The 11138-nt window shown below is 52.9% G+C and overlaps 1 protein-coding gene across 1 annotated transcript in view; it reads right to left on the reverse strand.

Moving 5' to 3' along the window:
* Nucleotides 1-8205, reverse strand: part of Ssh1 (slingshot protein phosphatase 1) — a 54388-nt gene extending 46183 nt beyond the window's left edge. The window contains exons 1-2 of the mRNA XM_059249382.1: nt 8100-8205; nt 3531-3571 (exon numbers count right to left, since the gene is read on the reverse strand). Coding sequence (XP_059105365.1) covers nt 3531-3571; nt 8100-8168 — 110 coding nt within the window. The 5' untranslated portion in view covers nt 8169-8205. The remainder of the gene's footprint in view (nt 1-3530; nt 3572-8099) is intronic.
* Between the last annotated feature and the right edge of the window lie 2933 nt (nt 8206-11138).

Genomic DNA, 11138 nt, shown 5'->3' on the forward strand with positions numbered 1-11138 from the left:
AAATAAAAAATTCTGTGCATGCTGGCTAAACCTTGAGCCTAAGCACATGCCAGCAACAATGTAACACTGAAACCTTCCAGCCACAGCTGCTGACACCAGTATGCAGAACCCAAGGCGACAGAGGTCCAACTGTCATCTGCAGAGAGCAAAGAATGAAGGGAGCATTCCCACCCCACCCCCGCAGGCTTCCCAGGCTTTCCTTCTACCTCAGAAACTGAATAACGGCTGTTTACCACTCTGGACCAATCCAAAGCAAAATCTCTCCCTCGCTCTTCCGCCTCAAACAAAACCACCTGGCGGGCGGGCGGGTCCACCAGTCCACGTCTGTTTTGTTTTTCTAGGAGACTAGAGAGAGGAGAGCGGACATGCAAATGAGCAGTGTCAAAGGTCAGACCGAGACACAGAACTTCCTTGTTGGAAAGCAGGCTGCCGTCCTCGGCCTGAAAAGGGGGCGTAAACCATCAAGGTGAGTCAAGAAGACTGGTAGCACAAACAGAAGCCAGCCAGCAACCCCTCCCCCACTCGGGAACCCGGCATCCCACTCCAGTTAGGGCTTTCTCTCCCTGTGGCCCCGATGGCTTTGGGATCCTGTGTTGGGAGAAGGGTCCAGCTCCGCCTGGTTGGATCCGACATCCCAGGAGCTACTGGCCATGAAGTCGAGGGGAGTTCTGGGTTCTGGTTCTAGAACTGCCTTCAGTCCTTCAGTCAGTTCCCTCATCTGTGGGTCCAAAGGAACTGACTCATCTGGACAGGCAGAGGGCCCCTGGGCTATCAGCCTGGAGGTACTGGCCTCCAGTGCCTGCGTGTGGAGTGCATGCATGTGTGCGCGTGCATGCATGAATGCGGGCATGTGTGACTTGGTTTTTCAGCAGAGTCTTGTGATGTAACCCCGGCTGCCCTTGAACTCTGCAGGCCCCAGAGATCCTCTCACCTCAACCTCTAGAGAGAGCTGGGGGGACAGGTTTGCCCCGCCATGCCACAGACGCTTCACTTTGCAGAGTATCAAGACTTAAGGTTCGGATTCATCACCTGGAATATAGAGGTGTCAATGTACTAGGACACCAACCCTCATCCTGTGTCAGCCCCCCCCCCCCCCCAGCTCCAAACCAAGCAGCTTTCCCTTTCATTAGTAAGACACAAGGACCACGGACACAGTTTCTTATCACGGCTCTAAGTTCTCTGGCTACCAACATCTTCAAGCATGGTGCATTCTGCTAATTAAGGGCAATTAAAGACAAAACAAGCTCAAGGCTCTCTCTGGCCCAATGCCCAGAGAGGAAGGGATGGGTGGAGGGTAGAAGGAATTCTGACCCAAGGGAAGGGTTGCAGGAGGAAGGCACAGGAAGCTGCAGAGGCTCTGGGGGCCCCACTCCCCTCATCAAGTTCTCCTCCCAGTTCCGGGCCTGCACCCAACATCCAGATTCCACAGGCCCTCCTCCTACGCACAGACGCCATGGAGCAAAAGGCAGCCCATTACTGCCCCCAGGAGTTCCAGCCCTGGAACCTTACTCTGGGCCACAAGCTGCTCAAAACCAGGGGCGGGAGAGGCAGTTTGTCCTTCTCCCAGCCTACCGTGACCGACAAGGAGCTGGCACCTGCTACAGCGACCACTTTGTTTTCTGCAGGACAGGCGTCCCCACACATCATCTTCACAAACAATATGAAGACTTCCTTCCCTTCACTCAAACGCATGGAGTCCAGAGACAGACTAGACATATGTCTGTTCTGCAAGAGTTAAAGCAGACCACCAGAGCACAGTACTGAACAGAACCCAGCACAGCACTGAAAGGCCGACCCTTCAGACCTTTCCTTTTTTCACAGTTACTGGTCTTGATCCTCCCACAGTAAAACAGACTTCTCTTTGAAAAAATTCCCAGGGACTGGCTCAGTGATTAGGAGCATTTGTTACCCCTGCAGGTGACCCTGGGTTCAGTTCCCAGCACCCATAGGGTGGCTCCCAACCATCCAAAGGCATGAATGCAGTGTGTAATCATGCAGACAAAACACTCATACACATAAAAATAAATCTTTAAATTAATACAAGTTTGTAAAAAAAAAATACCCGAACGTTTGTCTGCTGCATTTACATATTTACATTCAGTGATTGGTTCGGACTTCAGATGGGCAAAGAGAAGAGAGTCTGCATTTTTGGCAAAGAAGAGACAAGATGACTTTGGTGTCCCTGAGTGAATACAGTAAATGATGACTACATCCTAAGGGAATTTTTTAAAATGCATTATCTGAGAATTTGGCTTGCATGTATCCCTATTACAAGTGGTTGAGTCTCCACGTTGGTCCTGGGAACCGAACTCAGGCGCTCTTAACCGCCGAGCCGTCTCCAGCCCTTAAGAACATTTTTAAGTGAGCACAGCTACAGGTCAATCCCAATCTCACACCACAAGCCCACCTCACAGGAACCGCCTGGCAGAGCAAGCTGGGTATCCATTTCCAAGAAGCAATGCTCTGACTTCAAAAGCAGCAGCAGCTTGTCAAAAGCAGGATGAAAAACAGGGCATCGTGTAACCGTTATTAGACACAAACAGGAATTTCTGCAAGAAAATGTATCAGGGGCCGAGGAGAGGGCTGAGCAGCAAAGGTGTGCTTGCTGCCAGGCCTGAGGACCTGAATTCTATCCATGGGACCCACAAGGGAGGAGAAAACTGATTGCTCCAAGCTCTCTTGTGCTCTCTCGCTCTCTCTCTCTCTCTCTCTCTCTCTCTCTCTCTCTCTCTCACACACACACACACACACACACACACACACACACACCAACAACAACAAAGAGAAAAATGGAGTAGGGCACAGAAAAGGAGTTACTTGCCTCCTTTCCCAACTGCTGTATCAAGGCAGTCCAGGGCTGGGGGTGTCTTTGGCGGTGGAATATTTGCGTAGCATGCTTGAGGCCCTGTGTGTGATCACCAGTACTCCCTCCGCCTGAAGCAGTGAGTAGCTAAACAAGGATGATTCTTCTTAACTTTTTCATTTATTGTGGCGCTGCGGATGGACCCGAGGCCTTGCACACAATGGCCGAGGGTTCTGCCACCAAGCCACACCTCCATCTTTTTATGTTTATAAAGATAGGGGTCTTACTCTGTAGTCCAAGCTGGTTTCCAACTCCCAGTCCTGTCTCGGTGAGATTACAGGTGGATTCCACCACATCCAACTCAACATATATAGTATTTTTTTCTCTCTTTCTTTCTTTCTTTCTTTTTTTTTTTTTTTGGCAAGTTCTCACTATGCAGCCCAAGCCGGCCTTAAACCCCGCAAACCTCCTGCCCTCATCAACTGCTGGAATTACAGGTGTGCACTACAACCAGTAACTTATACAGCACTATCTCACCAGGTAGCCTTGGCTGGCCTCGAACTCAAGCGATCCACGTCCCTCCCAAGGGGTGAGATAACAAACACACAGCACCATTCCCAGCTTCCACGAAGGTGCTTTCCCACAGGTCAACACCAGGCTTTCCAAGCACAGTAACACTGCTCCTTACCTGCTTGTGAGACCTAAGAACACACACAAGTGGACTCACCTGAGGTTCAACTTCCGCTCTTCATCGCTGCCAGCCTCCAACTGCAGAGAGAGAAAGAGAATGTAACCCCACCGACGCCCGACGCTGCTATCATCGGCCCTGACAGCGGGCTCCCCCGGGTGCCGGGAAAAGATAAAGACATCCAGGAAGGAGGCTGGCGTGTGCGACAGACACACCCCTGCCCTCTGCTTGCCAACCTGATGTGCTGTTCCTCTGAGTCATTCCCGCCACATGTTTTCAGGTTCCCAAATGTTTATCCCCATTCCCATCAGTCTATCAAGAGCTGCCTGGGAGCTGAGCCCCTAGGAGGCAGAGTTCCCCAACACATTCCTTCAGCCCTCTGCTCTGGCCTCGCTGGCTCTGAGCCTCCCACTGGTTTAGCTTTTAAGGGAGACGGGGGCGATGTTGTAAGGAAATCACTTCTCTGTCAAGCCAGGCACTACTCAGTCCATCTTTTAAAAAAATCCATTCCAAAGTCCAAAGCGGGGGGGAGGGGGGGGCACACACCTGTCATCCCAGCTACGAAACAGGCTGCAGCAGGGGGACTGCTGGAGCTGGGAATTTAGGAGAGAGCAGCTCAGACAACCTAGCAAGCAGGCCCTTCCCAAAAAAAAAAAAAGCCATCCCATAGAAGGTAGCCAGGCACTGAATTCTAAATGTATACATGTTAACCCCATCACTACTTTTTTTTCTTTTCTTTTTGAGAGGAAACATAAAATGAGAAGAAAACACAAGGCCGCCCCAGGGGGACTTGGTGTGTTTTTTAAGTACCCACTGAATGGAAGAGAACGGGAACCTATGTGATGGCCAAGATTGACACCAGACTGGAGTCAATCCAGCCAGCGGTCAAGGGCAACAGGGAACGGGTGTAGAGTTAAGGTAGGAAGGGTAACAGGCAGCAAGGGTCATACAGCAAGAGGAGGCAACTTCAACCAAGAATGAGCACACCCTACGGCCCCGGCATCCTCCCTGTATGAAGACTCCGTGTACAACTTTACAGATACACACACTGAGAATGGACCACATTTGCTCCGGGGCTGTAAGGGAGAAGGAACCGGGGAAGGCTCCACACACCACAGGGCCAGAGGGAAGCAAGCAAGCTAGGTGCGATCAACACATCAGCATTTGTTCAACCAAGGGCCACTGGGGCATTTCTGGAAGATGCTCTACTGGCATCTAGTGGGTGGAACATGGGATCCTGCTGAACAAGAAGGCTCTGGCCACCAGTGTCGGTGCCAGCATCGAGGCTGAGAAACCCTGGCCCAGCCCAAAGTGTCTGGAGACCTGCCTGTGCCTAGGGAAAAAAAAAAAGAGCGACTATGTACATTTGTCAAAAACAATGTTACTATACACTGGGGGGGGGGGGCGGACTGCTGTATCTTCTCGGCTCCCCTCGTTCTCACAGGGGAGTTCAGATAAGGTGAACAGAGAAACAAGAAGCAGGAGATCATTAAAGATCCAGAAGGAAAGAAAGAAGGGGGGTGGGTGGGGGGGTGGGGGGGTGGGGAGTGAGGGTGTAAACGGGACACAAATTTAGAGGACAGGATTGCTGTAGGGCCAAGGGCTGTGATTTCTCTTGGTTTCCCAGGCTTCACGGCTAGCCTTGCTGTGTCAGGAAACGACTGTGTCCCTGACTCATAAGAGAAGTGGCGTTTTGATAAGTGGTGGTAGTGATGGGGGGAGGGGGAGGGGCGTGTAACAGGCGCCACAGCCATTTCTTTCTCAGTCACCCTCTGAGGTTTTTCCATCGAAAGGTGATGTAAGGCCAGGAATGCCGGAGGAGAAGAGACAGCGAAGACCATCCTCCTTAAGAAGTAATCCAGGCCTCTTGGATGAGCCGACTCGAAGACAGGAAGCCAAGTGAAGGAAGGGCGGGCCAGAGGCACAGCCAATCTGGACCCGGGTCTCCCAACTCAAGGCGCACCTGCTAGCTCCTCTCCGCCTTGCTCCGGACCTCAGCACATCTGGGAGGCTGCCTCGCCATCCCAGGAGCATCCAGGCCTGTTCTACCACTGCAGACAAATGCCATTGACGTACTAAAGTTAGAGAAAAGCTGTCTAGGATTTTAGGGTTTCCATTTGTGCTTTTTGTGTCCCTGTGTGAGAGGCGTGTGTGTGTGTGTGTGTGTGTGTGTGTGTGTGTGTGTGTGTACATGTATGTGTGTGGATGCTGGACACTATGATATTGTCTTCCAGGTTGAGTCAGGGTCTCCTCGCTGAACCCAATCTTAATTCCACTAGTCTGGCGGTGTAGCTTGTTCTGAGGATTTCCTGTCTCCACCTCTCACATCCCTGGGATATGTGGGCTCTGGGCACCTGGCCACTTCCTCCCACTTTCAGGATTCCCCATTTCTCAGCCCTTTGACTGAGTTTTACTCTGTTAACTGGTCATTGAAACTTGGTTTTAAAAAGTTGTCTTATATAGCCAGGCGGTCATGGCACCCACTTTTAATCTCAGCACCAGAGGCAGAGGCAGGAAGGATGTCTGTGAGTTCGAGGCCAGCTTGGTCTACAAAGTGAGATCCAGGACAGCCAGGGCCATACAGAGGAACCCTGTCTTGAAAACAAAACAAGACAAGAGTCTTATGTAATAATTTAATATGTAGCTGGGACAGGGCTGCTGGCAGCTGAGCAGACAAAGCACTTGCTGCTCTTCCAGAGGACCTAAAACCAGATGCCAGCACCCACATCCTGCAGCTCACAAACCCGATGCCCCAGCTCCACAGGACCCAACGTCCTCTTCAGATCTCTGTGGGCACCTGCACTCACATGCACATATCCATCCATCCAGACAGACAGACAGACACAGACACTGACACACACACAATTTAAAAATTTTTTTTTTTTCGAGACAGGGTTTCTCTGTGTAGCTTTGGAGCCTGTCCTGGAACTCACTCTGTAGACCAGGCTGGCCTCGAACTCACAGAGATCCGCCTGCCTCTGCCTCCTGAGTGCTGGGATTAAAGGCGTGCGCCACCATCACCTGGCTTTAAAATAATTTTTTTGGAAAAAAATACACAGGAGCTGGAAAACACACACACACACACACACACACACACACACACACAGCACTGGTTCAAAACTAAGCACTAAAAAATAATAAAATAATAAAAATGTCCTAATGAATGTCCTGAAAAACTTTTAACTTCATGTAATGGATCATTCACTCATAAAATGATACACTGACACGTGATACAACCTGATAACCATTGTGCTAAGAGAGAGAAGCCAGGCAGAGGCAATACTGTATGTTTCTGGTTATATGAAATGCACAGAATGGGCAAATGTAGAGAAAGTAGGTGAAGGGCCGCCTGGGGTGGGGGTGGGGCAAAGACCTCTGCTGGTGGGGACTCAGGAGGGTGGGGTGCTGAAAAGCTTCTGGACTTAGGGGTGATCTACTAAAACTGAACTACATACTTCCCAAAGGTAAATTCACAGGCTGTGAGTTACATCTCAACTGAAAAAAAAAAAAAGATTGAAAACCCAAAACTGTGCCTAAGGCAGGAACAGGAAGTGATCAGGTGTTAAATCACCAAACACAATATGGAAGTTGGTCAGAAATCCAGGCTGAAAGCCAGGTGCGGTGGGCCCTTCTGAAATACCGCACCTGGGCGGCAGCGGCAGGCGGCCAATCCCACGTTTGAGTCCAGCTTTGTCCACACAGTGCCAGGCCAACCAGGGCTACGCGGTGGGTCAGAAGGAGGGAGGGAGGGAGGGAGGCAGGCAGAGAAATCCAGGCTGCAAAGGCCGGTACAGTCCCTCCCCTGAAGCCACACTCTTCCCTAAGCCGCTGTAGCTTTGTCGGAAGAACACGAGATAAAGAGGATAAAAAGTACTTTGTAAACTGATGTGGGAGAACCGAGCTGTGTGGGAAGAGAGTTTCTACTACAATCTAACTTCTCAGTTGTCCTGCCTGATTGTGTGCGAAGAAGAAAAAAAAAAAAAAAAAAAAGAGGCAACCAGAACCTTCTGCCTGGAGATAAAACTCATGAAAGAGCCTCAGACAGAAGGGACCCTGGAGGCTGAAACTCACAGCCACCCAGCCAACGTGCCTGCCAGTCCCGGCTAGACGGAGACCCAAACGCCAACCACACGGGGATCCAGGGGTGTTGAGCCAGAGTCTCAGGCAGGGACACACACAACCCGGGGGACAGGGCCCAGATTCCAGCTGGCAACTTCCTGGGCCTGCAGGGGCTGGTCCAGGCACAGCGAGGCGTCCCCTGCAGCAGGCTGGGGCGTCAGGCATTTACTCGCAGGCCTTTGGGTTCATCAGGGGAGGAGGGGGTTGAGACGGGCCGGGGCAGCGCAGCCCAGGGCAGGCCGCCCTGGGGACCCGGGGGCGCGCCGGTGCCCATCTACCCCGACTCTCAGCAGCATGAGCCCAGGCCCCCAGCGCACCCCGGGAGCGCGAACCCAGAGCCTTTCCCGGTGCCCGGCGCGCTGGCAGGAGCATCTCCCCGCGACCCCGACCCCGCGCATGCTCAGTCCCCGGGACGCGGGGACGCCCGCACCCCCAAGGGCGGACGCGCCTCCGCTTCACACCTTGCGGGAGGGGCGCGGCCCGGCTCACCTCGCTGTTGCTGGCGGAGGACGACGCGGCGCTGGGCGTGGGAGAGCGCTGCAGGGTCACCAGGGCCATCGCGGCGCGGGCCCGGCCCGGGGCCTCCAGCAGCCGGCCGGGCAGCCGCGCCGGGCCCGCCCCTCCTCCCTCCCTCCTCCCTTCTCCCTCCTCCCTCCTCCCTCCTCCCTCCTCCCTCCCTCCCTCCCGCGTCCGCCCCCGCCCCCGCGTCCGCCGGGCCCGCAGCGCGCAGGCAGTGACGCGCATGCGCCGGTGGCCGGCCTGGGGCGGGCCCCGCCGCGCGGTCACGTCCATCCACCCGCGCGCGCGCCCCCCGCGCTGGCTTGCTGCAGTCCATCCCGCGTGGGCCCCGCCTCCGAGGCCCGGCTCGCCCGCCGCGTAGGGGAAACTGAGGCCCCGGAGGGTGGCCGAACCAAGGCTTTGTTAAAAAGAAAAAAAACAAAAAAACAACGCACTCGCTTATTCTTTCAGGAAAGTTATTCCGCTCCTACTGAGTGTGGGGCCTCGAGTATCCAGAAGCCAATTAGGCGTGCCCTCCAGGACTGTTAAATCCGCTTGCAGAGCTGCTTTGCATGGGGTTCGGGTGTAGCCCTGGAGCAGGGTGCCTCAGCTCGCTCCAGATCCTGGATTCCAGCCCCGGCACCACCAGGGGCTGATCTAAGAATTCCTTCTGGTGTCTAGAAACCTAGGGAGCCCGGTGGGAAGAAGGAAGGCTTCTCTATGGAGTCCTGCAGGATCTGTGAGCGGGATTAACCGACGAAGGGAGAGAGAAGCCATCAGGCAGGGAACTGTGGACCGACCAGAGGCCTGCCTGCCCAGGGAGGGCGACAGGAAGGAGCGGGCACGTTGAGTTGGCTCTGGAGAGGTCACCAGTGGAACTGCGGAGCCCTGAGGTGGAGGGAGTGCAGGATGAGGTGCCCAGCAAGGTGGTCCTGGGCGACTTGGTAGCAACTTCTCTTTCATACAGCCCCCACCCCTACCCTGGACCTCCTGTGGTGCCCAGGGCTTGCGGATCATAGGTCTCCAATCCCTCTCGTCCACCTGGGGTTTAATAGACAGCTCCACCTTCCTCCTCAATGCCCAAGCCGAAAACCCAGAAAACCGTCTGGCGTCTCTCTGTCTCTTCCAGGTCATGGGAGTATTAACAGTCCTGGACCTTAAAAAGGATTGTCTTTCTTCCTAAATTTTTATTTATTGCTGGGCATGGTGGCGCGTGCCTTTAATCCCAGCATTCGGGAGGCAGAGGCAGGTGAGTTTGAGGCCAGCCTGGTCTACAAAGCGAGTTCCAGGACAGCTAGACAGCAGGGCTGTTACACAGAGAAACCCTGTCTCGAAAAAACAAACTATATATATATATATATATTTCATTGTGTGTGTGGTGCTATGCATGTGAACACTGGCATTCAAGGTCAGAGGGCAGCTCTGTGGAGTCAGTCACCTTTCGTTGGGCTCCAGGAATCAAATTCAGGGAGTCAGCCTTGGTGAACAGGCTCCTTTACCCCCTGAACTGTCTAACCAGCTCTCAATGGGCTGAAATTGTGGTTCCACTGCAATGTAAGGAAGTTTCCAGTCGCTCACTTCTAAAAGCCACCTGTTAGGTGCAGTCAGGTTTATAAAGATTCCAGAGTGGCCCCAGTGTCGACCTGTGACACAAAGTATCCTCTGTGGTTACAGAACAGCTATGCCAAAACAGAGGGCAGGGGATACTTTTTGTCTGTGAACGTGGTCCACAGTTTTTTCAGCCTTAAGTAAAATAGGTTTTGGATGGCAACACCTGTCAGCAGGGCTCGCCTCAGTTTGGAGCTACGCTTTGACTGACAGATGACCATGAGTGGTCCAGGATGTGATCCAAGAGAACAGGGAGTATCTTCTCAGCCATTGATCAGCATCAGGCACAGTCTTCTGAGACATCTTTCCTGTGTCCATGCCTCTGTGTCGGCAGCGAGTATGGTTTCCTTATGATTATTTGATGCCCTCATAGTTGGGGGTCCCCAGAGAAGACAGTCCCCAGGCTGGCTTAGAGGTGGTGTATTAGCTGGTTATATATCAACTTGACGGAACTAAAGTCATCTGAGAGGAGGGAACCTCACTTGAGAAAAATGTGCCTCCAAAAGATTTGGCTATACAAAAGCCTGTAGGGCATTTTCTTAATTAGCTCATTGTGGGTGGGGCCACCCCTGGGCTGGTGGTCCTGGGTTCTATAAGAAAGCAGGCTGAGCAAGCCATGGGGAACAAGCCAGTAAGCAGCACCCCTCCATGGCCTCTGCATCAGCGTCTGCCTCCAGATTCCTGCCCTGCTTGAGTTCCTGCCCTGACTTCCTCCAAAGATGAACAGTGATGTGGAAGTGTGAGCCAAACAAACCCCCTTCTTCTTGAGTTACTCATGGTCATGGTGTTTCACCACAGCAACAGAAACCTAACGAAAAGGTGAATCTGTCTCCCCAGTCTCTGACCAGGACTAGTTCTCATGCTCTTGGTTTAACCTCTGCCTATACCACTGCCACTGGTCCCTACACCCATTCCTGTGTATGGGCGTAGGGACCATGCCTGCCTATACCATTGCCCTGGTCTTACTACTTCATCCTGCCACAGAACCCCTCTCAAGGCCAGCCCCACCCCTTCTCACTTCCTCCTTCAGCTTAAAGGTTCCTGTCCCACACTTAGACATCACCTCCCTGCCCCAAGACAGTGTCCTTTCCAGGACTACACAGCCCTGCCCCACCTCCACCCCTGACAGCACTAACCTGCATTACCATTACATCTGTATCGATCCCTCTGTACCTCAGGCATTTAGCCAGGAACATCCCTAAGGAAGGTCTCAGAGAGGAGGCTGGGAGTGGGTGTGTGAGTGTGTGGATGAGGAGAGGAGCTGTCAAATACTTAAGAGCATATCCTCACAAATTCAGTGACAGATGCTAGGATGATTTGTTACTATTTTCATTTGCATATATATGTGTCTGTGTGAGGGTGTATGCCTATGCACGTAGGTGCCCAGAAGAGGGCACCACATCCTCCGGAGTTAGAGTTACA

The sequence above is a fragment of the Peromyscus eremicus genome, chromosome 23 (genome assembly GCF_949786415.1).
Source record: "Peromyscus eremicus chromosome 23, PerEre_H2_v1, whole genome shotgun sequence".
NCBI lineage: Eukaryota > Metazoa > Chordata > Mammalia > Rodentia > Cricetidae > Peromyscus > Peromyscus eremicus.